The 26,909-nt window shown below is 54.0% G+C and overlaps 4 protein-coding genes across 4 annotated transcripts; 2 read left to right on the top strand and 2 right to left on the bottom strand.

Annotated features, from left to right (window-relative positions):
- Positions 1-1,669: 1,669 nt before the first annotated feature.
- Positions 1,670-4,906, top strand: IUM83_07548 (Coiled-coil domain-containing protein 57; the record flags this gene model as incomplete). Its single annotated transcript, XM_067931858.1, has 2 exons — positions 1,670-3,119; positions 4,596-4,906. The coding sequence occupies 2 exons, from the start codon at positions 1,670-1,672 to the stop codon at positions 4,904-4,906; spliced, it is 1,761 nt and encodes a 586-aa protein (XP_067799061.1).
- A 197-nt stretch (positions 4,907-5,103) lies between these two features.
- Positions 5,104-6,146, bottom strand: IUM83_07549 (serine/threonine-protein phosphatase 2A catalytic subunit beta isoform; the record flags this gene model as incomplete). Its single annotated transcript, XM_067931859.1, has 2 exons — positions 5,104-5,176; positions 5,278-6,146. The coding sequence occupies 2 exons, from the start codon at positions 6,144-6,146 to the stop codon at positions 5,104-5,106; spliced, it is 942 nt and encodes a 313-aa protein (XP_067799062.1).
- A 344-nt stretch (positions 6,147-6,490) lies between these two features.
- On the bottom strand, positions 6,491-7,793 carry IUM83_07550 (tafazzin-like protein; the record flags this gene model as incomplete). Its single annotated transcript, XM_067931860.1, has 5 exons — positions 6,491-6,873; positions 6,950-7,031; positions 7,109-7,205; positions 7,283-7,336; positions 7,408-7,793. The coding sequence occupies 5 exons, from the start codon at positions 7,791-7,793 to the stop codon at positions 6,491-6,493; spliced, it is 1,002 nt and encodes a 333-aa protein (XP_067798995.1).
- A 13,440-nt stretch (positions 7,794-21,233) lies between these two features.
- IUM83_07551 (Urease accessory protein UreG) lies at positions 21,234-25,978 on the top strand (the record flags this gene model as incomplete). Its single annotated transcript, XM_067931861.1, has 7 exons — positions 21,234-21,608; positions 21,711-21,814; positions 22,015-22,034; positions 22,101-22,374; positions 25,659-25,707; positions 25,773-25,793; positions 25,868-25,978. The coding sequence occupies 7 exons, from the start codon at positions 21,234-21,236 to the stop codon at positions 25,976-25,978; spliced, it is 954 nt and encodes a 317-aa protein (XP_067799207.1).
- Between the last annotated feature and the right edge of the window lie 931 nt (positions 25,979-26,909).

Below are 26,909 nucleotides of genomic sequence, written 5' to 3' on the forward strand. Positions count from 1 at the left end.
CTGGAAGACGTGGTGGCGGCGGCTCAGCCCAACATGGGAGTCCACGATGACATCAACTTGGACTTGGCTGTGATGCGAGGCCAGTTGCATTCCGCTGAAGCTGCGTGTGCTGCCGCCGAAAACTCGGCGATGAAGGAATCGCTCAAGCACGAGAACACCATGCTGTTCCTCAAGCAAGCAAGCGCGGAGCTCGAGCACTCCAAGAAGGAGGTCAAGCGTTTGTGGGTCTTGGAGGGTCACTACCTCCAGGAGATGGAGGGTCTTCGTGGAGCCGTGGATGCGCACACCGAGACGGCCGCCCGCTTGGAGAACCGCGTGAGAGCAGCTGACGACGAGTGCCAGCTCCAAGTGCGCTTCCTCGACCAGGCGAAGACTGACCAAGATACCAAGATCCTGGTTAGCAGTGAAGACGGCGAGGGAACAAGAGAAGACGGCTTACCTGGAGCGAAGACCGAGACACACCGAGAGCCCTGAGCGCCGAGTTCACGGCGGACTGGGCAGCGCGCGAAGTACCGACCATGGCACAGGAGCACCCCGAAGCTTACCAGCACGCAGCTCGAGTCGAGGTGGGGGCAGTTGTGGTATCGGGAAATGAAGCCGAAGCCAAAACCCAAAGGCGGGACGAGGGGCGAAGAAGACTCAAGGCGCCGGCGTCAACTGGCAAGTCACAGCCCATCGCCAGTCGTTGGACCAAACACCCCGGTCGCTGATTGGCCTAAATTGGTCGGTGACGATGACTCGTCGACGGTCCCAAGTCAAGCGTGGGCGGTTGCAGGTCACTAAGTACGGTGCGAACCTACTGGCAAGATCCGAACTTATGAGTCGCCGGCGCCTGTCCCCAGTCGTCGGTGGCGTTTCAGCGGCCGTTTGAGTCGTCGGTAACGCCGCCACGTCGCAGAGAAAGCGCCGAAGAGTCGTGAGTTACAACTGGCGGTCCAAAAACGGACGCGTTTATACTTGATATTTGTATTGATCGATAGGAAACTTAAGAGAAGACACGATAAGCCTTCGGGCAACAATAACAGAACAGCTTTTCCTCCCAACCACGCAAGGGCGACACCGGTGCCTGCAGTGAACGACCTGCAGCTCAAGGTAAATCTGGAAGGTAGGATTATGAACGTCGGTGGGCACATCTACTAGTGTAGTGTGTGTTCATCCCTGGTAGCCAAGAGTTAGTGGCCGGTGTATTGGTAGCGACGAGTCGTCGCCAGGAACTGGAGGAGCGAGAGCGCACTCCATTTATTTCTTCCCGCCGGAGCATAGCTCCGGCACCCTCGTGTCACGCCGTAAAAGGCCGGGACCCTTCCTTCTGAGGGCCTGCGAGGTATATTTTGTGTGTGAGAGCGTGCTAACTTATGCTTGTGGCTAGTGACGCTGAGTCTTCCGTCGGTCGACTAGCGGAAGCCGGGTACACAGGGGAAACATCAACCCGGTGCAAGGGAAAGTTCCTGGGCCTTCAGGTTCTAACCCTAACAAGCCCATTGAGTCTTCGGTGACTTGGTGGATGTTGCTGGTGGGGAAAGTGTGCCTTATATAAATTAGCGCGTGTTCCTACACGATAGCGTTTTCGAAACCTCTCTAATCTCTGCAAAATACTTGGTAATTCATTGCTCGATTCTACAACAATTATATATTTTTTTACCAGAAAGTATTGCAAATACGGACGCCCATGGAGGCGCCGGGCGCGGGGCCGGGCAACATCCGGTCGCTGATCCTGGAGAAGGAGAAGGAGCTGCACGACATCAACGAGTACCGCATCCGCACGCTGGAGTCGCTGCTGCGCGACAAGGAGGCGGCGGCGGGTGCGGCCAAGCACAAGCTCAGCAAGCTGCAGGAGGACTTCAAGTACAACCTCAAGCTGCTGGAGGGCCGCGACGAGGAGCTGGCGCTGTACGACGCCAACTTTGCCTCGCTCAAGGGCGCGCTGCGCGAGCGCGAGGCCGAGCTCAGCGAGCTGCGCGCGCGGGAGGCCGAGCTGCTGGCCGAGCTGCAACGCGCCCGGCAGCGCGCGGACGAGCAGGAGGCGCAGGCGCAGCAGAAGCTCAAGGACGCGCGCGCGCAGATGGAGGGCGCCCGCTGGAAGTTCGACGACGAGCTGCGGAGGCAGCAGGACGCGCTGGAGACGCAGTGCCGCGCCGCCGAGCGGCAGCTGCGCGAGAAGGACGAGGACGTGGAGACCCAGCGCCGCGAGCTGATGGTGACGTTCGACGACGTCATGAGGCAGCGCGAGGCGGAGTTCAAGCGCGCGAGCGACGAGCTGCAGGCCAAGGTGAGGGACCTGGAGCTCAAGAACAAGGCGTTCAGCAGGGAGGCGGACGCGCAGCGCGCGCGCGCCGAGGAGCTCAAGGCCAAGAACAACAACCTGCAGCAGATGCTGCAGGAGAACGACAAGGAGGTCAAGTCCCTCGAGTGGACGCTCGCAGACGTGCGCGCGGCCAAGGACACGAAGGTGGGCGTGCTGGAGGGCGAGGTGGCCAAGCTCAATGAGGTCAAGCAGCAGCTGTTGGACGAGTACGAGAGCAAAATGGCGGAGCTGCTGCAGTCGCTGCACTCGGTGGAGAAGGCGTTCGTGCAGCAGAAGGCGCAGTACGACGAGGAGCTGCAGCGCCTCATGGAGCGGAAGAAAAGCGAAGCTCAGGAGACGAGTGCACGTAGTGACGCCAAGATAGAGGCCATTACAGGGAGACTGCGCGAGAGTGAAGAGCGAGTCGAGGCGCTGCAGAGTGAGCTGAAGCAGGCAAAGTGGGATGCGGACGACAGGCTCATGGAGAAGGAGCGCGAGATCGAACGGATGAAGAGCTCGTTGCAGGATCTTGAAGACGAACAGCATCGCGCAGCCAGCGATGTGCAGAAGCAACTTCGAGCAGGGGATCGAGAAATCCAGGTGCTCCAGGAAAGACTGCAAGATTATCAACGGCAAATAGCTCTTCTGAAAGAAAAAGACAAAGCGCAGAGACAAGAGCTGTTGGAAAGTATGGAGAAGCAGGAAGATCTGCAGCGCGACCTTGTGGCTGTTAATCTACGCTGGGAAAACCGTTGGCAAGATCAGCAACAGGAGCTCGATGAACGACATGAGTTGCGGCTTCGCGAATTGCAACAGGTGAAAGACCGCCTGCTGGGTGAGAAGGAGGCCGTAGAAGAACGCCTCCTTCACGCTGAAAATGAGGTGCAGCGGCTTCGTTCTGAGCTATCGACGTTAAAGTCTAGCGCACGTATTACTGAGTCGTTTGGTTCGCAGTACTTAACGGCCAGGCGAAGTGGAGATGTAAGGGATTCTTCCCATTCAGTTCCTGTGGCTCCATCTCCGCTGTGGAGTGATGACCCAGGCACACTTTCTCCTGTCCCGGGAGTATCACCTCTGATTACAGACAGCCCGCAATTGCGGTCCAGAGATGCCACTAAAACTGATGGTACCAGTTCGTTAGAGATGGAAAATGTAAAGCTGCGAGATCTAATTCGACAGATGAAGGAGTCACTGGCTGAGCAAGCTGAAGAAATGGAGGGATCTACCGGTCAAGCTAGCGGAAGTCGAAGCGCCTCTAAACTTGCGGCACAACTGTTAGAAGCTCAGGAGCGCTGTATAGCTCTCGAATCACGGTTGAACGAATTCTCTGGTAACGATAGGAATACCCTTCTACAACTTGAGAGCTGCAAGCGGGAGCTTCTTGAGGCGCAGCAAATTATCGAAGTCAAAACGAAGCAGATTGCCGAGTTGGAAAATCACGTTCAAGAGCTTGAGGGAATGCGGTCCGCTGAGCCAGAAATGCAGAGTGGGCGTGTAGCTCTGGAGACTCAGCTGATAGATCTAAAGCGAAGGCTTGAAGCTGCGAACGGCGACATCGATCGTCTGGTTAGAGAACGCAGCCAACTGATGGAGCTCAGTAACCAGCTTCGTGCTGAACTGCGTCGGAGCGGATCTGGAGAAGCTGGATCAAGGTCTTCGACTCCACGCGTAGAATTTGCTGGAATGAAGGACTACGAGAACATGATCGCCGAGCTTACCCATTCGTTGGAAGAAGCCCGAGTCCACAACAAAACACTCAAAAAAGAGCTTCGCCGCATGGTAAAAGTGAACGTGCAACTTGAGCAAGAACGAGAGCGAGAAACGCAAGTAATTGATCATGGAAGTGAAGGTGTGGGGTCATCGAAAGACACCCGTAATAACGATGACGCCCAAACCGAGTCAGGTAAGCGACGCTCGAGCACGTTATCCATGATGAGATCGTTAGACCCTGGCCCAGCACGTGGTGCGACGCGCTCTAGCACCACTACATCAATACACTCCGCGTCTGAAGATGGAGATAGGGCAAGTACTGCGGACCTGGACGAGCAGTTGCTGGCTCTGGCGCGAAATAAGCGACCGAATGGACGAGGAAAGTCAGATAAACCGCGTCGGACAAGTCGATCAGTTCCTCCCACGATTGCGGAACACGCGACGGATAGCGACGGTGAAGCTGATACCTCTGTTGCGGATGAAGATCGCGCTGAGGATAGAAGAGAGGATAGAGTGCCAACTCGATCAAATTCTGCGCACAGCGCGGACAAGTCCCCACTAGCGAGGCTCTTTCAGGGAACAGACCGACGCGATTCGGCAGGGACTGAAGATTCCAACGCAACTATCGGCGGCAGCTCCAGCACCAAGGTCACGGATGCGCGATTAAAGCTCCAGCAAGCCAAGGAGATGCTGATGCTATCTGGTAAACGAGCTCCTGGTGGGCGATCGCGCGCAAGCCTCGCAACCTTTGCGGCGTCTGCTGCTATGGGGGCACCGACGACTGCGCGCTTGAGTGATCGTGAAACAAGCAGCCAGCGCTCTGCCGTGAAGAAACTGAAGCAGCTGCAATCCAAGCGGGCTGAAATGGTCAACGAGCGCAAGAAGGTGCGCAACTACAGCCTGGCGTCGTAGGTGACCTCCAACCCGAAGTAGTAGTAGTACTAGACAACCAGTAGAATATCATCGGGTAATAAAAGCTAACTTTATTCCTACCTTGTTGTCTGGTATTATGCTGTGTTGGGTGAAGCAGAGCTGCCGACAAGATGAAGTGGCAAGACGTAACAAGCATGGTCCAGTCGCGCAGAGCGGGTCTCGGTGCTGCCAATCGACTACAAGAAGTAGTCGGGCGTCCGGCGCGACACATGGGGCTCTCCACGACGCGGTGCCGGGTCGAACTGCAAGCTGTACACAGCAAACAACAACAAAAAACAACAGCATCAAAAGAGCACGTTAGTAAATAGCTCCCCCGTACAAGTCCTCTTCCCTCCACTGCAGCGACGCACAATGTGTACTGCATCTGCTCGTCCACCTCCATGATGGCGGCCTCGTTGCCGCAGCGGTAGCAGTAGTTGGGCGCGCTGAAGATGGTGACGACGTTGCACTTGTGCGACCAGTTGTAGCCCTCCATGACGAGCTGGTGCGCCCGCGCGATGAGCGTGAGGCCGTTGGCGTGGTTGAACTGGTCCGAGATGTCCTGGCCGAAGGTGTAGCCCGCGCCTCGCGGCGAGATGCCCCAGCCCGAGCGGTCGTCCGGGTCGGACCAGAGCAGGTCGCACATGGCGCCCTCGTGGGGCACCTCCTGCAGGCGGTCGAAGCCCCGGATGTAGTCGAGCGTGTCGATGGACGGCGACAGGCCACCGTGCAGGCAGAAGATCTGGTTCTCGACCACGGCCGTGAGCGGCAGGTAGTCGAACACGTCCGTGAAGTAGCGCCACACGTTGGGGCTGCCGTATTTGCGCAGACACTCGTCGTAGAAGCCGTAGACCTGCGTGATCTGGCGGCTCTCGTGGTTGCCGCGCAGGATGAAGACGCGGTCCTTGTAGCGCACCTTGAGGCACACGAGCAGCGTCACCGTCTCGACTGAGTAGTAGCCGCGGTCCACGTAGTCGCCCATAAATAGATAGTTGGTGTCGGGCGCGTGGCCGCCGATGCGGAAGAGCTCCATGAGGTCGTGGAACTGGCCGTGTACGTCGCCGCAGACCGTCACGGGGCAGCGCACGGGCTGCACGTTGGACTCCTGCACCAGCACCTCCTTGGCCTTGGCGCACAGCTGCATCACCTCGTTCTCCGTCAGCGGGTTGCAGCCCAGCAGCTTCTCGCACCACGCGTCCAGCGTGTCGATGGACAGCTCGAACGGCGCGGCGGAGCTCATCGGCGTTATCTAGCTACCAGGTAAGTATCAAATCCCCCTTTGGCGGGGCGCGAGGATATCTCGGTATGTCTAGTTTCTACCAATGACAGGATTTAGAGGTGCGGTTTTGACCAATTGAAAGGGCTTTCGACGTCACGCTGGACTGGGGAGGTTGGTTACATGATGCTGTATGGCAAGTTAAGAGTCTAAGCCTAATGGTGGTGTGGGTCTGCCGCTGCAAGGTCCAAAGAACGTCTCTAGTGCCTTGGTCGATGGACAAAAAGGCGGGCGTCTCTTGCGGTGCGCGGCGTTGCTGGACTCGATCCATCCCTAACGCTTCGGTCGGATCGATTGGCTGGGCTGGTCTATTGCTCCTGCTTCGTGCGGTGCGTCTTCTTCTCGAGGGCGAGCAGCGCGTTCTCTATTCTCCGCGTAATGGCCGAGTACAGCGCCTTCTCACGCTCCTGCGTCTCCCAGGGCAAGTCGCCGGCCACGCGGTCGTCCGCGTACCGCTCGAAGAGGTCGTCGAACGACAGCGGCTCGCCGACGATCACGCCCAGGTCGAGGTTCGTCCTGGGCACGACGCTGATCAGGCGGTTCTTCTCGTCCTGCGGCATGAGCTGCTCCATGTTGTAGTGGTAGACGGGCACGACGATCGGCCGGGTCGTCGCGCGTGCGATGAGCTTGCCCACGCCCCACTTCAGGCGGCCGATCTCCTCTCGACGCGGACTCGGCCGACCACCGAGCGCTACACACGCAGACGAAAGATTCGCAGCAAGGGTGAATGCCAACGATTGCTAGCGAGCAGAGCGTTGAGCTCTCACCTTCGTGCTGAACGATCTTGCCCTCGGGGAAAATGTGCACCCAGGCGCCCTCCTGCACCTTGTCGAAGATAGCTTGGATCATCTGTAGGCCGCCAACACAACAAACACAGAACACATAAGAAACGTAAACTGCATGCAGGAGCACCCAAGCAATCGCACCTGGTGGTCGACGCCTGCTCCTCGCTTCACCGGCAGCGTCTTGGCGCCGAAGAACACGGCCGACAGCAGCTTGCCCTTCGTGTAGCAGTACTCCTGGCTGCAGCATCAACCAACCAGCCAACTACCATCAGCGCTCCCTCCCCACCCGCACCACCAGAACGCAACATCCCTCACCTGGCCAAGCTCCAGCGTCCGTTCCACGGCCACGCGTCCTTCCACGGCATCATACTGCAGCACCACACCCCAGTCAGTCCTCCCTTCAACCTGCCCCCATTGCACCAACAGCGTGCGTCTCTTACTTGGCGAACACGGCGGGGTCGTCCACCGTGGCCGAGTGGTTGGACACCGTGATGACGGCCGTGCCCTTGGGCCGCTGCTCCAGCTGCCGGGTCAGGTGCTCCGTGCCCTCCACCGCCGTCCTGTTCAGCAGCTGCAGGTAGAACTTGGAGGCCAGCGTCGCGGCGCCGAAGATGGGCACGCGCGCCACGTCATGCAGCCACTCGGGGAAGACCTCGGGCCGTCGCCCGCCGTCGTAGTGGCCGTCCCCCAGGTCCGCCACGGGCGCGTCCACATACAGCGCCACAGCCCCCACGCCCACGGACACGGCGCCGATGGACAGCGCGCCCAGGGACAGCGAGCGCGCCAGCTGCGAGCCCGCCAGGGGCTTGGCCGTACGCCGCAGCATCGTCGAGCGGAGCAGATCCACGAATAGAGCGGTTGACTGAGTTAAGCCTAACCTCCGTTAACACCTTATTTCTAACAACCTCCGCTATTATTAATAACCTCCTAACCTCACTAACCCTTTTCAAAAAAGTAAAAAAAAATCTACAAATCAGTGACCAGCGTCACTTCGAGTCACGCGGAATTCAAGGGGGCGCAGACCCGTTGTTAGGACTGCGCAGTTTTCTTGGACTCCGACCAAGACCAGCACAGGGTGCTCCTGTGCCAGCCGCAGCTCTAAACCGGCCGGATCAAGTCGAGGTCCCCCATCGGTGTCAAGACCTCCTTCTAGCAGAAAAACTGGGAATTTCGAGCGAGCGAAGCAAATATGAAATAGAGGTTTCGTATAAGAGAAGGAAGCCACGCCAACTGTCAGCCAGGTCGCGTGCCAGCGCCAACTTCCTCCAAAATTAGCCGAGCGTCTGCTTTGCCCCAATTTTACGTGCTTCTGACAAGTAGAGACGAAACTAGTATATAGCCCTCGATCAGAGCGCTAGTCACGACCAGATACGCAGTACCTATAGCTCACCTCAAACCGATGGTGGCACGACAATCCGAGCGCACCGATTGTCTACTCTTCCGTCGAGAAGCGCACTCGAAGAAATTGATCGGGTGCAAGCTAAAAAGAAGAAAACAGACTATCAAGCCCGCGCCAAGAAGTTACAGCCAGCACATCCAGATGACGCCATACGTGTTGTATTTTCCTCAGCTGTTCGACGATCGAAGATTTAGTCGACACAAATGATGACTTCAATGTGATCTATCGCTGGACCGGACTGCGCATATTCAAGTATGCACCCCGTAGGTGCAATGGGTAACAGTATGTTTGTATGAGTAGCTAGTTTCCTACATGTCCTGTGTCGTGTAGGAACACGCGCTAAATTATATATTGGCACACTTTCTCCACCAACAACACCCACCAAGTCACCGAAGACTCAATGGGCTTGTTAGGGTTAGAACCTGAAGGCCCAGGAACTTTCCCTTGCACCGAGTTGATGTTTCCCCTGTGTACCGAGCTTCCGCTAGTCGACCGACGGAAGCCTCAGCGTCACTAGCCACGAGCAAAGGCTAGCACGCTCTCACACACAAAATATACCTCGCAGGCCCTCAGAAGGAAGGGTCCCGGCCTTTTACGGCGTGATACGAGGGTGCCGGAGCTATACTCCGGCGGGAAGAAATAAATGGAGTGCGCTCTCGCTCCTCCAGTTCCTGGCGACGACTCGTCGCTACCAATACACCGGCCACTAACTCTTGGCTACCAGGGATGAACACACACTACACTAGTAGATGTGCCCACCGACGTTCATAATCCTACCTTCCAGATTTACCTTGAGCTGCAGGTCGTTCCCTGCAGGCACCGGTGTCGCCCTTGCGTGGTTGGGAGGAAAAGCTGTTCTGTTATTGTTGCCCGAAGGCTTATCTTGTCTTCTCTTAAGTTTCCTATCGATCAATACAAATATCAAGTATAAACGCGTCCGTTTTTGGACCGCCAGTTGTAACTCACGACTCTTCGGCGCTTTCTCTGCGACGTGGCGGCGTTACCGACGACTCAAACGGCCGCTGAAACGCCACCGACGACTGGGGACAGGCGCCGATGACTCATAGGTTCGGATCTTGCCAGTAGGTTCGCACCGTACTTAGCGAGCTGCAACCGCCCACGTTTGACTTGGGCCCGTCGACGAGTCATCGTCACCGATCAATTTAGACCAATCAGCGACCGGGGTGTTTGGTCCAATGACTGGCGATGGGTTGTGACTTGCCAGTTGACGCCGGCGCCTCGAGTCTTCTTCGCCCCTTGTCTCGCCTTTGGGTTTTGGCTTCGGCTTCATTTCCCGATACCACAACTGCCCCCACCGCGACTCGAGCCGCGTGCTGGTGAGCGTCGGGGTGCTCCTTGTGTCTACTTCAACGCTCGTGGTGTCCAGCGCTCTCGTATAGATCTCGCGAGCTTTGCCTGCCTTGGCTCAACGAATCTACCCATCTCTGACTTAGTGGCACAGGAATATGCCACAGTAGGCATCCGTGAAGCAGGTGTGTTTTCGCGAGTCGCTGTTGTCGGTGTAGCAGCTCGTACTAAAGCTGTAGCGATCACTCCAGACGACTCGCAAAGTCACGCCGCAGCTAGGGTCATCGGCTGCTGAGTCTTCGGCAGCTGAATCATCGGTGCGGTTTTCTGCTACAGCGCCATGGTACCTGACACCGCACCGACAACCGGAGCAGCTTCAGTTCCTTCTGCTGCTTGGTGAATCTGAGGGTGCACGTGCCCTACTAGCCGATTGCACGTCTTGAAGGCTCAGAGCCGCGAGCGCTGACAACGTGACACCCAGTGACCGCTCGAACTGTCTCTGGTCACCCGGCTGGTTATCCAGAAGCATATGCTGATCACTTGATTGACACCTGCTGATTACGTGGATGAGTTTGTTGAACCCGTGAACATCGTGTTGGTTCCGGCTTCCGAGTCGTCGAGAGCCGCCTGCACACTCCCGGGCAGCTTGTAAAAGCAATCGCTGCCATCAGTGTCGTCTTCAGGCTGTCGTAGTCTGTAATAATCCATCGATTGTGTGATTTCCATCCAAATTGGCCGCGTTCAGTCTCCTTGTAGTCATGCAATACTGCAGTAGTCATCTTCGTCTGTGGCTTGGGCTGCATTGCCCCAAGTACAGGTCATGGTGGCGACGAGTCTTCGTCACCTATTCCGCTTCAACAACCAGGACCATTTGCGGGTGCTGACCGCTAGTGGCTCCAGGATCGGTCGTCCAAAACGATTTTGGGCACATACTCGAGAAAGAGAGCTTGCATCACGCCCAACATCAAATCCATGCCGCGAGTCGTCGGCAACGCTTGGAGCAGCTCGGGACGTTAGTTGAATGTCATAATTGCACGTCCGCTTCAATTGACAGTCGTGACCTGATGACTTGAGCTCGCATTTGAACTTGGTCACGGCTGGGAACATATGGTTGTGTGGATGCCCCTATCTCTTTGGGGACAGTGATTTACCCCACTCCATGTACGGCCAGATACGGTGGCCTGGTACAATGAGAGCTTCTGGAACGCGGTATTCTTGCAGTTTGTATGAGTGAGTCAACCAGTGGGCGGACGACTTGTTTTGAGTCGTCGGCCACGGTGGCTTTGCCTTCGGTGGCTTGCTGCGAGGTCTGGTCTGCTTCTTTTTCACCTCAGCTTGTGCGTGAGTCGTCGGCATAGTGGCGAGAGCCTCCGTATACATAAAAACAGAATCGAGAACATTGGGCTTGTCACACATCGTCGCGATAAATGTCTGTTCGGGTACCGCCAATGAGTCGTCGGGGGCACGGGCAGGTATCGTTTGAGTCATCGAGGCATGTCCCGGCGCTCCGTTTGCCTTCTGTACTTCCTCGCCACCATGCGCCGTCGACTCACTAGTACTTGAGTCTTCCTCAAGTGCTTCCGAAGATATGGCAACATCCTTTTCGGCGTTGGTCACCTCCACTGAGTCGTCGGCGGTGGCAAGGAGGTTCCGGTAGTGCTCTTGCACTGCAGATTCTGAGTCGTCTTCAACCGGCGAGTCATCGGGGTTGTCACTTCCGTCGTCAGCATCGACATTTCCGCCTTCTTGCCCCTCAGCGACCGCTTCTGGACGTCGTAGGATGCCCCTGGGCGTGGGGTAGCTCGGTCGATCCACTATCGGTTGTGGTTTGACTAACCACTGTTGATAGCGTTCAGCCTCCCACTTCAGCAGGGTCTCATCACGCGCTTTGTTGTCCGACTTCTGCACCGACCACCATCCCATACGCTCGCCGGGTAATAATCGCACTGCAGTAGCGAGTCGTCGGGGCATGTCTCCGTGCACTGCACTTATCAGCGAGTCTCCCCAATCACTCATCGTCATCTTCTCCACTTGTAACTCCTTCACTGAGGCTTCTGCCTCTCTCCTCTTCAAGCACCGTCGTTATCACATCGTTGCCTTGTTCATTTTTCGTCCATTCGCTCTTGCCCACGAAAGCGTAGATACACTCCGCTTCAATCGCAGGCTCGGCTAACTGTGGCAACCCGATTGGGACCAACCCAGTCGTAGTTGGCGGGCTGCCTAGTTTAAATGATCCGAGAAGAGCAGCTCCTGGAGCTCGGGCGTGAGGTATTTCTTGTCCACCTTGGACTTGACGATTTTTGTGAGTTGTTGGAAAACCTCGCACGTGTCAACATCGTGGACCTGCATGCACAGCTGGCAACGGTGTCGACAGTAGTGCGCTAAGTGATGTAAGCCTCCGCAAGCTGCACACGGCCCGTACCGGCGAGATTTTTCGTCGCGGTAGCCACGGCTCTGGAGCCGATTGTCCCGGCCTTGGCTGCGGCCAGCTGGGTCACTCCTGAGTTGTCGGTTGTCTGACCACGCGCAGGTACCTTCAGCGGCGACTCGTCGCTCCTTGTCGTTGGCTGCTGCGAGGTAGTCGTCGCTGCCGTCCGACGAGTAGCTGTCACCTTAGTCTTCGCCAGAGCACTGTGAGTCGTCGCAGCCGTGTTCACTTCCAACTTCGCTGTTGCTGACGTCATTATATCGGTGGCGCGGGTGCTGCAGATCGCTCCGAGCGTCCCGCATGTTCCGTCCATGAAGTTCGGCGATTATGTCGGCGACAGATGCTTCAGCTAGGCTCACCCGAGGCATTTTGCGTGAGTTATAGCGACGACGCTCATAACCTCGTTCGCGTCGGTAACGACGGTTGTAGGCATCTCGCGAGTCGTCGCGGCGGCCGTCATCACGTCGGCGAGTGTCTTCCGAGCGTTCGAGGCGGCGCGAGTCGTCGCGACGCCTGTCATCACGTTGTCGAGAGGCATCACGAGTTCGAGAGTGATGCAGCGGCGACTCGCGGGACGAATTGCGCTCGTCAATCTTCAATATCTCTTGGATCATCTCTTCCAACTCATGGATATCTGAGATGCGCAGGTGGCACAGGCTCCGTTCGAGTCCTCGGTCACCGCAAGTCTCGAGGAACCGCTTGACGTGGTCGCGTGCTTAGCGGCCGTTGCTCTCAAGCCGAATTCCGGCGTTCCTGACATAGCCATTGAGCCGGTTTAGTAATCGCAAACATGTTCCTTGTCTTCGTGCTTGGCTGAGTAGTAGCGAGTCTCCGCCGACTGGCTGAAATGGGAGCAGTAATACTTGATGAAGGCTTCGCTTAGGAAGCTCCATGTTCGCTTGGTCTTCTTGGGCAGTTGTCAGTACCGGTGTAGAGCGCCGTCCCGAAGACTCAACTCGAAAGGCATGCACCACTCATTGGGTGATGCTCGCGTCTCTTTCATCTCGTAGACAAAGGCGCGAAGCCATTGCATCGACTTGTCGCTCTTGTTCCTGGTGCCCGAGAACGCTTTAAACTGCCCCAGTGATCGATGTGTTGCCACTTCGATCCTTGGGGTTGCGTTCAGCAACTCGAATTCGGTCACTTCATGAATTTGACGCAGGTATTCGTTCGTCTGCGCCCCTCCATCACCGAGAAAGTCCGCTTCATCGTCTGACGAGTCGTCGGTGGACTGGTAGCGACGACTCTTGCTCCGTCCGGAACTGCTTCGCGTGCTTCTGTCCGTTTTGAGTCATCGGTGGTGCGTCCAGCGCGGTCTGAGTAGCCCGTAGTTGGTGGAGTTGCCATATGGGAGTCTTGAAAGTACGGGGATCGCTCCCCTGACGCGCTAAACACCCCTCCGGTGGGTTTTCGGCTGGGTTTTTCGCGGATTGCCCACTTCGGAGTCGTCGGCAGCGGTACGCTAGCCGGGTTGACCACTTCGCGAACCGCACGAGTCTTCCGCGAGTCGTCCAGAGTGGACGAGTTCACACCAAAGGCTGTGCGGAGTCGCTTCTTCCATTTCCAGAGCTCCGCGCCCGCTTCGGCCGGCACCCAGCACTCCAGAGTCGACGGCGAAGGGTGCTCCAGAGGCCGAAGCCCCAATGCTTTCAGAAATCGTTCGGTTTCCTTCACCACTTGTTCGATTGTCACGGAACTCACTGGGCGAGCCAACTCGTGACACAAATCGACCCAGACCGCTTGGCGAGTCATCGTTGGCTCGAATAGCTCACCCCAGTCGCTCGTCTTCATCTGTTCGTAGAGGCGACCGAGAACCTTGTTGTCCGCCGGCGTGTCACCGTTGAGTGGCGGCCGGTTGCCGGAGGTTTGCTCGGTCACTTGAGTCGTCAGGACCGGTGACCTTGAGTCGTCGGCAGCGTCCTCAAAGTCTCCCAAGTCATCATAAGCTGGCCCTGGGCCATCCACATCATCCAGTTCGTCCGCGAGGTTGCGCGTAACGGAGCGCGCGTCATCGTCAAGCTCAACCGCGAGGTTTCGCGACAACGAACGCGTGCCCGCGCTGCGTCCCGCAGACAGCACTGCATCTTCCGGAGGCTCGGGTGTCACCACTGTTGGCGCATGCGCCTTCTCCTCCGGGTAGTCGTCGTAGTCCTTGGCGTCGGATCCATTCATCGAGTCGTCGAAGCTGACGGTCCGCTCAGCAATCGAGTCGAGGTGCGGCGTGATCATGGCCGCAGTCGAATCGTCGCCACGCGTTCCGCCAGTCATCATTGGGGTTGCTGGTACCGTTAAACGTGATCCTTTTGTGGCAATGCGGGCTCCAAAATCAGGGAATAGCCTCGCGGCTAGACCTCGATCTCAGACCACTCAACTCAGAATCTGAGATTAGATCTCAGATCCCAAGCTGGGTGAGGCGTGTGTTCCTCACTCTTGCAATCCCTTGACTTGGTTCTTCCTAAGGCTACGCTGTGGGCCCAGACTTGCGTCGGCCACACCAGCTGCCTCCGAACTCGACAGTTCCCAGATGCCCCCAGACGAAGCTTGCTCCTTGCTTGGAAGGCCCTTGTACGCACGTGCTGAGTCCGCTGTGCCCCGTTTTCTTGAATATAAATACGTTCACTCCACACACACTTAGTCCACTTCTCTTCTCAGGCCCTTGGACTCTGGGCCTTAACAGCCTCTCTCCTTGCTCAGCGACTCCGGCTTCGAGTCGCTTCCAGTCACGACACTTCCTCCGGCGGCTCAGACTGAGAGCCGCCCAACGGTCTTCACTCGCCCCTCAGACCAGAGTGGCCCCGAGAGTTGGCTCGGTCTGAGCCTGCCTTGATCCAGGGTTCTCGCTCTGCACCCTGGGACTTCCGCGCACCACGCCTTGATGTAGGCGACACAGCGAAGCTGGGAACCACTATCCCAGACTATTCGCGCCACACGGATACCACTAGCAACCCCAGAAACCACTATCCCAGGTGTTGCTCTGCCGAAACCTCAGAGCGGAGCACCTTCCGCCCGAAAATATGAAGCACCGCCAGGAAACCAGCCAACCAGCACGAAAAACCAGCAAAACCAATGTCCCGCGTGTGGAAATACAACAACGAAGGCAAACCGGGCCGAAACACGAAAAGGCTTGGTTGTTGAACTTGAATTTATTTGGAGTTAGCTGAGCTTGACCGTAGAACACTCGTAGCGACTCCACTTGACCTTGCGCGCGCCGCCGGGGACAGGGACTTGGTCCCTGTGAAGCAACACGCCCGTCGGCGCAAGACGAACTCCGCAGCTTGCGGTCTTCGGGGCAAAACAAACTCTGATTATTATCATGCACATGCACATACAAAGGGCCTATCAAGTAAGGATGCAAACATCTCCTGGGTACACCTTGAACAAGGGTGAGACACCCACTAAGCTACTGGCTTGGCGGCGCCCGTGAATGCGCGTCGGCCCTTCCATTGGCCTGTCTGTGTCAGTCATCACTTGATTAGAGCAACTACCGCAGCTCCCAGACCGGCAATGTAGCCATCGCTTGTGTACCCACTTCATATGTGAGAGCACGAAGCCGCATTTCAGGCCCTGCAGGCACGCCGTAGGCTTTTAGTCACGTCCTAGGCACGGAGCGTCAGCTGTCTTTCACCAGTTGCCACTTATCCTCACGAACATCGTGCATCCAGACACCAACTTACGCCCACAATCACCGTGTCTCAGTTTTGGCACAAGTTGAGGGACTGCCGGGCTGAAAACCTGAGCTGGGGGCAAAAATACGATGTTGATTCCATACCCCGGCTGTCCAACCGATTTGACATGTCTCAATTCTGGCTCGAATTCTGGGACTCTGAGGCCGGGAATCTGAGCTGGGGGCAAAATTACGATGTTGATTCCATATCCCGGCTGTGGCACCCCAGAGCCGAGATGAAATCAGACGCCGCACGCCACGCCCTCTTCCCAGACCCCAGACTGCACATCTCAGGGTCTGGTCCACAGGCAAACCTCAGACCGAACTCCAAATCACAAGTCTCAGACTTTTGCCATCACTCTCAGGTCTCAGAACTCCGGGCATTCCAAACTGTGAGGTCACCAATCTGAGACCTGGGGTCTGAGACTTAGGCAACCATGGGGCTTCAAATCACAAACCCAGAAGGCCCGGGCTCAGCTCTCCGCCCAGAGTCCGATTCAAGGCCTGGAACCTCAGATCTGTGGCCTCTAGGGCGATTCTCAGATCTCAGACCTCAGACCGAATTCAAATCTCAGACCTGGGGGTCTGGAGTCGCTGCAACTCGACGTTCGCAGAGCTCAGTTTCCAGATGTAGCCAGCACAACTTGAAGTATGTACAAAAACCAGACTTGGGTCAAGAAATATCCACGTTTCAAGTGACATGTGGCCGGTACGTGGTAGGGTTTGGGCTTCTGACTGATGGGTCCTGGCCTAGAATTGGCTCGGACCTCGTCACACTTTCACCATTTGCTTCTTTCTTCGTCTTTTTTCTTCTTTTTCTTGTTCTTGTTTTTCTTCTTCTTGGTTGCTCGTAAAGTCGATCGACCTTCCGTAGCACGGAACACAGAGGGTCACACCAATCCGGGTCGCGGCACCAGTTGTCGTGTAGGAACACGCGCTAAATTATATATTGGCACACTTTCCCCACCAACAACACCCACCAAGTCACCGAAGACTCAATGGGCTTGTTAGGGTTAGAACCTGGAGGCCCAGGAACTTTCCCTTGCACCGGGTTGATGTTTCCCCTGTGTACCGAGCTTCCGCTAGTCGACCGACGGAAGACTCAGCGTCACCAGCCACGAGCAAAGGCTAGCACGCTCTCACACACAAAATATACCTCGCAGGCCCTCAGAAGGAAGGGTCCCGGCCTTTTACGGCGTGATACGAGGGTGCCGGAGCTATACTCCGGCGGGAAGAAATAAATGGAGTGCGCTCTCGCTCCTCCAGTTCCTGGCGATGACTCGTCGCTACCAATACACCGACCACTAATTCTTGGCCCTACCAGAGATGAACACACGCTACACTAGTAGATGTGCCCACCGACGTTCATAATCCTACCTTCCAGATTTACCTTGAGCTGCAGGTCGTTCACTGCAGGCACCGGTGTCGCCCTTGCGTGGTTGGGAGGAAAAGCTGTTCTGTTATTGTTGCCCGAAGGCTTATCTTGTCTTCTCTTAAGTTTCCTATCGATCAATACAAATATCAAGTATAAACGCGTCCGTTTTTGGACCGCCAGTTGTAACTCACGACTCTTCGGCGCTTTCTCTGCGACGTGGCGGCGTTACCGACGACTCAAACGGCCGCTGAAACGCCACCGACGACTGGGGACAGGCGCCGACGACTCATAAGTTCGGATCTTGCCAGTAGGTTCGCACCGTACTTAGCGAGCTGCAACCGCCCACGTTTGACTTGGGACCGTCGACGAGTCATCGTCACCGGCCTATTTAGGCCAATCAGCGATTGGGGAGTTTGGTCTAATGACTGGCGATGGGTTGTGACCTGCCACTTGGCGTCGGCGCCTCGAGTCTTCTGCGCACCCTGTATCGGCTGCATTTCTCGACACCACACCTGGCAGGGCTGAAGGTTTTCTCGCTTCGTTAGCAGGATCCAAACAAAAATGAATCATTCTCACATTTACTCTCAAGTCCACAAGTCTCCTCCACTCTCCATCCTCAACTACTTCCTCTACTCTACCAAGCTCACCAACCTTCGCCTCTCCTCACTCCGACAAGTGGTAGACTACTTCCCGGGTCGTATACTGGTCGGGTCGTCGTGAAGGTCGTCTGTGTAAGTGGGTCGTATGTTTTAATGGTCGTGGATGGGGTCGCTGATGATCGGATACTGTGAGGCTCAGGCTCGCTCTTTGGTGGAAGTTATGCCAATTGCGACGAACATTTGACTGCAATCTGTTCACAAACTTACTTATGGCTGTCTTACCTGGACCTTATCTCGTCTTGTCATCTGCAAAGCCGATATTACCCTGGAAAATACCATCTTATCCACGATCCGAAGCTGTTATCGCAACATGATCCGGTACACACTCGGTGACATTAAACGCTCACTTCTCAAATTTCTCTCTACGGGCAGCGTAGTCAGCAAAATGACGAGGCAGGACAATCCGAATCAAAACCGAGAAAGTCCACCTGGAAGGAGGGCATCAACGAAAAATTCGTCTACCTCGATCAACCACAGGGGCTTCTCCTACACTCGGGGCTGGGCATCGAGCCGCAAGATCGTTTTCCGGTGCAGCGTATATCGTGGCACGGGGTGCAAAGCTCGTTTAGCGATTCGGCCTACTGAGAGTGATTACGAGTAGGTAAACACACACACGTGCAGGCAACCGATGGTGCCTGCAACCTCTATGGTTGACTGTACGACTGCAATGAAGATCTGGGTTGACAACTACTCGATCAGTGACTTGACGAGGTCAGTCCACGATGTGTGGCAGCAAGTGAGTGCTGAGTTTTATCGTGACGACGACGTGATGCGATAGGGCTTGACCGAAGAACAAGTCAAGATCCGTGTCTACCGTGTTCGTCAGAAGCATTATGGGGCCTTCCTTCTCGGACGCGTTGAGGTGCCATCACTTTCAATGATCGAAGGCAAGTCATTGAGTTTTTTTTTCAGTTCCACCAGTCAAGACCAAAGTCCGACCCCACCTCTAAGCCTAATCGAATTATCGGCTGGGCTCATCCGGAATTGCGGCAGCTCCTCTTATACAACGGTGTTAGAACGCTCAGCGGGCGGTTCAGGAAACTATAGAGCTCCCAGAACCAGTGTCGTTCTCTGACGCGGATGCTTGTGATGACTCTGAAAGCGACGAAGAATTTGAAGAAAGTGACGATTCTTCCACCGATGGATTTAGAGATCCGGGCAATGACGACAATGAAGGCGATCATGACGACGGGGGAGGCATCTCAAGTGATGAGATGTTTCCGGACTACTCATTCGAGCTTAATGAGTGCGGAGATGGGGATGAGATCCAAGCCGCAAACGTGTAGTGGCCGAGATGAAGCGCACAACGTACTAACCAGACATCGCTGCGCGCTCAGCAGTTGAACCGTCGTGGTAGGGGCTAGATGTAGTGAGCGTAGCGGACGCCATGAACTAGGGACTCCCTGATATATCGAATGCATGATTTTCTTGTGAGTTGTACGACGTGCAGAGTCCCCGATATCTTAACTAGTACGGATCGGGCCTGATGATTTGGTCGGCAAAATCACACGACCCATTCGGCCGACCCGACCGGTATACGACCTGGGAAATAATCTTCCCGACAAGTTGCACTCGGCCGGCTGAGCTCCGCGGAGTGCAACACTACGACTGTAGCATTTTCTACGAGCGGCAAAATCATCACAACCAATCGCAGCTCATTGACAACCGACTTGGTTGTACGCAGTGCTGAGAACATTCACGGGCAGATACCGCTTCCTTGTGATAATGAGAGGATTTCGGAGGCGATCTTAGCGCAAGAGGATTAATGAATCGGACACGCGTAACCACCCTTCGACGATCTCTCCGTTTTGTGGGAATAACCCTCCGTTGAAATGCCTTGGTAAGCGCTACCACAACCTAGTATCGCGATAGGCCAGATGTTGCAAGAAGATGGGGTGGTCACCGTGGTTGATCGGAGGCTGCCGCTAACTGATGCAACCACTGATCCACATTGTTTGCCAAGAAAATCAAAACACTTTCCATCGGAAAGCACGACGGCCGGTCACCTGCTGTCGGATCGAATTGCACGCTTCATTGTGTTCCCATGGCAATATTCCCTTGCACAGATCGAGGCTTTGAGGTTCGTCGGTGCTCCATCAAGCCAATTACCATCGCGCTCTTCAAAGCGACATGTACTCCAGCAAGTTCCAAACACTCAACCCGCGTTAGAGCCACCAAGAGTCCCGGAAACTTACGCACGGAAACTCAGCACGATTATTATTTGATTTTGCGTTGGCCAGTGACATGCGGCTGACCCCGGCGGGGTCAATACGCACAATTGCTGCACCACTGCCGCCAGGGCTTGGATTACCCTGTGGCCCTCCATCAAACAGAAGTCAATACCGTGGGGTTGCTGTCATCGTACTTGGTGGATCTGGGTCCCCCTATTCCTTCAGCACCTCCACAATTGTTCGTCCGATGAGTTTTTTATTTTACTTCGCTTTTGGTGACCCACGATATCTGTTAATAATCACAACATACCCTCATCGCAGTTGTGCTCCCAACACCCGGTAATAGCGAATCTCACTGACATCCTTACTAGCATCATCACCAAAATAAGTGGTCCTCCACCTCCAGATTAGTCGTAATGAGCACGACCAATGATTCCAAATTCCTGTTTTCTATTTCGTTTCTTTTGACATTCGGATGTCGACCAAGGCTCTTGCCTAGTCGTTTCCTTTAACCTGATCATGGATAATAAACAGAGAGCGGACGGGAATTCAGGTTCAGCATGGTGCGGTAGCATGTACATCAGTGTAGCGTGCCTAAATACACCTCATACATGTCAATCAATCAATCAATCAATCAATCATAGAAGATGATGATCGAAGTGTTGGAGACAGCCATCAGATGAGCCGTTTGGCCACAGCATTGCGGTTGCACCCCACAGGTAAATACTCAAAACGAACAGATACCACCACATTAGTAAAACTGCGCAGAGGTGGCACCGCATTACAACAAAAATGGTAGCCTGTCTGGTCGGCATTATACACTTGGACACACTGTTTCACAATTATTGTCAGCAATACAAGCGTTCTAAAGGCTTTAGCATCAGCTTCCGCGCCTTCATGGGTGGTCTGGCCATTGCGCGTGCGTGCACGAAGGGAAAGTCTGCGTCGACGGAGAAAAAGTTGTATCCAGGTTGGCGAGGTCGCGAACTTATCGGTACCTCCGGATTGGATCATACACGGAACAGATCAGGTCTGTGAACAGACATCTGTTTTGCCGTAATCCGCTTTGGGATCTGACATTGTAGGGACGCTGACTTAGGATCCTACATGCGAGCTCATTCGGCAATATGCGCTCTTCAGCATAGGAGGCGACAGCAACCGCGAGCCAAGTGCCACCGCCAAGCAATGGAGGTGCCGTTCCAGTCCCCGATGGGGGAGAAGCTGCAGTCCCCGTCGTGCCACCAGACACCAATTCAGTCCCGATGGGGCCGCCGCTGCAATCCCCGTCGCGCCACCAGAGGCTGCGTCAGCTCACATGGCACTACCTGAAGCCGGTACTGCTCCACATGAACCACCAGGAGGCGACGCCGCAGACCCACTTTAACTTACACCAGGGGTCGCCGCTGTCGCACTACCAGAAAATGTCCCCGCAGCTCAAGCTGCGTCAGGAGGAGGTGCCGCCGCAGCCCGAGCTGCCACCAGGAACGCCCGGCTCGCTCTATCCGGAGGTGGCGCTGGCAGTGGCGCTGCCAGTGGCTCCAACGCCGGCGACCTCGAAGAGCGGACGACATGCTACTACCGTGGGTATACATACGTTCGAGCGTGGATTCCCTCACGGAAGATTGCGTGTCATTGCGGTAAGTTCAGCCAAGGCTGCAGTGGTGCGATGGCGTTCACCATCGCAACCATGGGTTTTCGGCTGGATGCTCACATACGTGCCGTGTGGCGTTGGAGGCCAGGTGTGTGGTGAACGTCACCGAAGCAATAAAGCGCTAAGCTCATACGCTGGCGATCCTGCAAGTTGCTTTGCCCTCATGACATATCTGGAAGGCGCTAAGCGAAGGTGCCAACGTCGAACGAGGGTTTTCTGAACAACAAGTCCTCCGTCGCGTGTATCGAGCACGGAATTAACCCTTCAGCGGTGATGTGCACGGGGCTGTGGAGATCCCCCCTCTTTCAGTAGCACTGAATCAAGCTTTGCCTTCTTTTCAGTTCACTAAGTTACTAGGCAAAGCCGCAAGGCGTTTGGGGGTATTTGGCAAGGGCGCGACTCGAACAATACGGTATGGACTTATGGAACGTCTTTAGGATGAGTAGCGAGCTCATTGCGCGCACTAACAATCCATTAGAGCGCTTCAACAGAGAGATCAATGGCTGCTTTTCGAAGCCCCGCCCCAGTATGACGACGAATGTGAGTGTCATCAAGACACTCTCCGCTGAGTACGTCCGCCGACTTGCTGATGTCCCAAGCGGACGTGCACACCGCCCTCCCCGCGAAAGGATTCGACTGCCCCCACCTATTGAAATACCACCCGACATCCAGGGCGACGACGAACATGTTGCCGACGAGCATCCTGCTGAGGAAAGCTCCGATGGTGAGGACGACACCGTGGGTGTCTTGCTGTAGGTGGTGTGTTTGAGGCTTTCGAGTCCTCTGCTGCTGCATTGACTATTAAAACACGATTAAAGTAGCTTACCGGAGGCAGGGATATATAGATAACACGAAGCTAACTATACACACGCATCGAACGAGTTCTGTTCCATCGTCTGATTGCACCAAAAGCAATTCCGTCTGTTCCTAGATCAGATCTATTCCGTATAATATACGACGTATATTATTAGAGGCATTTTATCAAAAGTATCACTATCGTGTTTTTGAGGTTTTTTGTAATTGGTCTTGAGAGTTGGTGAGTGGTGAGGAGTCCAGTTTTCCAGGAGCTGAGAAAACAAGCAAAACCAAAACGAACTCCTGCGAAAGCATGTCTGACAGCAGCAACGAAGACTGGATTGATGACCCAGGAGGCGGCAGCAGCTCGAGCGAAGACGGAACCGCGCCTCCCGAACGAGCTGCTGACGCTCCTCCTATCCCGGAGGGCGGTCCTCTTCTTGAGGAGCTGACAGACGTCGCTGCTCACGTGAAGAAACTGGAATCTGTTGTGTGCTGTACGAAGCATTGCTTCACAGGAAAACGAGATGCTGCAATCAGTTTCTTCATGTCGTTGTCAACGACTCCAGTTACAACCACTTCATGTACTCAGAGAGAAAAGGTGGCAAAGGAGCAAACGAGGTAACTAGCATGCTGCATCATACGCTCGATCTCTATGGCGTTCTTAGCGCTGCCACTGCCGATGTCGTGGAGAAAACTGAATCTCCTGGTCGTGTCACTGTGTGGGCTGACAATTGCGGCGGGCAGAATAAGAATTCTCAAGTGGTATGGTATCTTATGTTTCTAGTTGAATTTGGAGTGCTAAGTCAAGCGCATCTAAAGTTCTTTACGAAAGGCCATACCAAAAATGCATGTGATCGGGGATTCGGAATTATAAAACGCCACATGAGGGGCGAGTCCTGCTGGACAATACCCACGCTCGAGGAAGCTGTGAAGAAAAAAAAACGGTGCCTAGAGTACTTGCTGACTTTTCAAGTGCCTGGAATACCATACCAAAGGCTGAGGATAAGCCTCTCAACGCAGACAAAGTTTCAGACATCTACAAGAAAGTGCTACCCTTTGTTCCAGCTCGATTTCGCGACGATCCGATCTACCAGAAACCGTCTGAGCAGACGACCGAAACTGCGCTGGAAATAAAGCGTGGAAGACGTAAAAAAAAGTTGATAAGAAACGGAAGCAGAGAGAAGCTGAAGCTGGAGCCCACGACGACGACGAGGGTAAGCAGGCTATTGTCTAGGACATGGCTACATAGTTTGTGATACTTATGTTTTATTGAGAAAATTTTCATAAAGTCAATCCAGCATCTTTTAGAAATGTTTTCAGTGTTCTAGCTCGAATCGAATGTTGTTGATTGGTCTATCGGATAGCCCAGGATCTTAGCTTTCTGAAACTACAAAAAATTGTTTTTCGAATTTTTGGTCGTCGGGACTTGTTACCTCTGGCACTCGGCCATAACATGCCTATGTTCGGAGAAGTCTACGGAGATCGCAACGTCTTTGACACGGCGTCCCTGAAAATCGCCTGTGATCGGGGATTTGGAATTATAAAACGCCACATGAGGGGCGAGTCCTGCTGGACAATACCCACGCTCGAGGAAGCTGTGAAGAAAAAAAAACGGTGCCTAGAGTACTTGCTGACTTTTCAAGTGCCTGGAATACCATACCAAAGGCTGAGGATAAGCCTCTCAACGCAGACAAAGGTTCAGACATCTACAAGAAAGTGCTACCCTTTGTTCCAGCTCGATTTCGCGACGATCCGATCTACCCGAAACTGCGCTGGAAATAAAGCGTGGAAGACGTAAAAAAAGTAGATAAGAAACGGAAGCAGAGAGAAGCTGAAGCTGGAGCCCACGACGACGACGAGGGTAAGCAGGCTATTGTCTAGGACATGGCTACATAGTTTGTGATACTTATGTTTTATTGAGAAAATTTTCATAAAGTCAATCCAGCATCTTTTAGAAATGTTTTCAGTGTTCTAGCTCGAATCGAATGTTGTTGATTGGTCTATCGGATAGCCCAGGATCTTAGCTTTCTGAAACTACAAAAAAATGTTTTTCGAATTTTTGGTCGTCGGGACTTGTTACCTCTGGCACTCGGCCATAACTTCGCTTCCTCTTCGAGTTTAGAGTAGCTAAATAGCGCTAGAGGAAACCAATACGCCGTGCTTCCGCCCTGTGGCCTTCGTTGAAAACCCTCAAAAACACGATAGTGATACTTTTGATAAAATTTCTCTCTGTGACACAAAAATAATCTACCAACTTATTACCTAGGCCACAATCAGCAGCCATTTCCAGGGCCTGAAGCTGCAACATCAGCTTCGACACAGGAGCACCATCTTTCCGCAATGAGGTTAGCCAAAACACTATCTCTGCCATAGCCTCTCGCGATAGCCCTTTTCATTACCTTGCTGCCGTAGATTCTTGTGGCTGCCGCAGAAATGCTCAATGGTACCGCCGAGGCCGTAGCCCTATTCTAAGTAGTTGGTAACTTTAAGCTTGTGAGAGTACTATACTGCCGCGCACTGATAATTCTTATGCTTTTGGCTCTGTCTATTGATGTATAGCTGCTGCCATGCGTCTTCCAGATGCGTTAGTGAGGCCAGACCTCGTTTTAGCTGTGCAAAAGCCTAAAAATATCGAGGTAGTAATGTAGCATCTATTTAGCAATATGCGCCTCTCATTGGCTACGTCCTGCCTAACCCTAAGAAATAAACGATGCCTAGGACTAATACTATACGGTAATACTAACAAGTTCGAATTTGATCGTGCCGAACCCGTTACTGTATTACTTCCAGTTCCACTCAAACGTACATCAGTTGGCTTGGGAGAGAGAGAGAGAGAGAGAGAGAGAGATTCTGGTCTGATTTAATAGTTAGAGGCGGTGAGGCATCAGGTATAACTAATCCCTAACGATATATCTCTTATTGGATCAACCGCGGGACAGGTCAAATTTGGATCAAATTTTGTCGCGAGACGGATCAAATTTGAATCTTTTTTATCAAAATAGAATCAAAATTGGAATCAAACAGAATCATTTTTAAACAAAGGTCTATTCCTGGATGTGTACATTGACTTGTGTCGAGATCGGGTAACCCAGACAACATACAAAAAATACGTGCTATCCTATTGGCTAATAATCAGTCTAGCAATTGCACGGTAGCGAGCAGGTGGAAAGTATGCTGCGACGATCTGCTTCTTGCGCTTTATTGTGGCTAACATGGATGCTTTGCGTGTTGTTGACAGCGTTAACTTGCAGATTAGCATCTATGTATTCGCCCTAGCACGGCTTCTGGTGCGAAATGGAACACGTCGGGCCTCTAGGTTGGCTTCCTGGATGACTTGCCTGATTCGTCGCAGAGTGGTAACGACGCGATCCGGGTGATATTTCACGGCGTGCTGGGGCTGTTTTAACGGGAGGCTGGCAATACTAACCTGGTATAAATCATCTCCAGCTTGCTGAGAAGCCGATCGTTGCATTGATTGTGCTGTGCTTGCCTCGACACCGGTCACAATATGGCGTACTAGTACTGCCCATTCGGAACACATTTTGCGGCTGGATTTAGAAAATCAGACTGCTGCAACGCTCTGAATGGAGGATACCCCGCGACAGGATGACCGAGCCACCAAACGCACCACACGCTTAGCGCATCTAGCTGTGGAAATTTGAACGCTTCGGGCACCCTGTGGAAGCGCCCATCGGATTTCCAATGGCACACGATGTTGCATGGGTCAGATTTCGCTGTGATTTGCTGGATTTCTTCGTGTGCACGCCACAGCCCAGTCTCGTGCAGGAGGTCGCAAATCATGGAGCTTTTGTTTTCCCTCGTGATATTTTGTTGGTCCACTAACTTTTCCTCCAGTAGTGTAACGGACCCATCGAGCAGTAGAATAGCCTCAAAATCATCAGGGAGACACACATCGCGATTGAGACCTCCGTCAGCACAGGAAAAATGTCAGGAAAGTGCTGCGTCGCTTTGATCCATCTAGTGCTACCATTGATGTAGCTTCTGCCGGATTTTTTCGTGTCCGGTGCTGTACAGGCGCTACGGCCTTGGTCTCCATCAAGGTGACCACGTGCTGACGTATCCATTGCAGTGCTACGAGCGGTGAGCTGGGTAGGGCTGGTGGTCATGGCGACCTACCTGCCTTGTTGGATGCCTGGTGAATATGATTGTGTGGGGAAGAGCGAAGTGAGTGGCTGGCAATATTTACAGTACTTTTGGTCAATCGGATGAAGCTCTCCACCATAACGCGAATGAGATATGCTTTTACAAACAGTGTCATTGATAAGCATCTAGGATTAGACTTGGTGTAATTATTGGATTGTCAACACACCAATATTTGAAATTGTAAGCTTCACAGGTTACGCTGGCACACAGTTTTCTATATTGGCGATACGAAAAAGGGAGAATGTGGGTTGATGTTCTTATCCCATATATATGTATATTATATGTGAATTTGCAAGAATGGGAGCTTGTATATTGTGCTAATAAC

The sequence above is a fragment of the Phytophthora cinnamomi genome (genome assembly GCF_018691715.1).
Source record: "Phytophthora cinnamomi strain GKB4 chromosome Unknown Contig6, whole genome shotgun sequence".
Lineage (NCBI taxonomy): Eukaryota > Oomycota > Peronosporomycetes > Peronosporales > Peronosporaceae > Phytophthora > Phytophthora cinnamomi.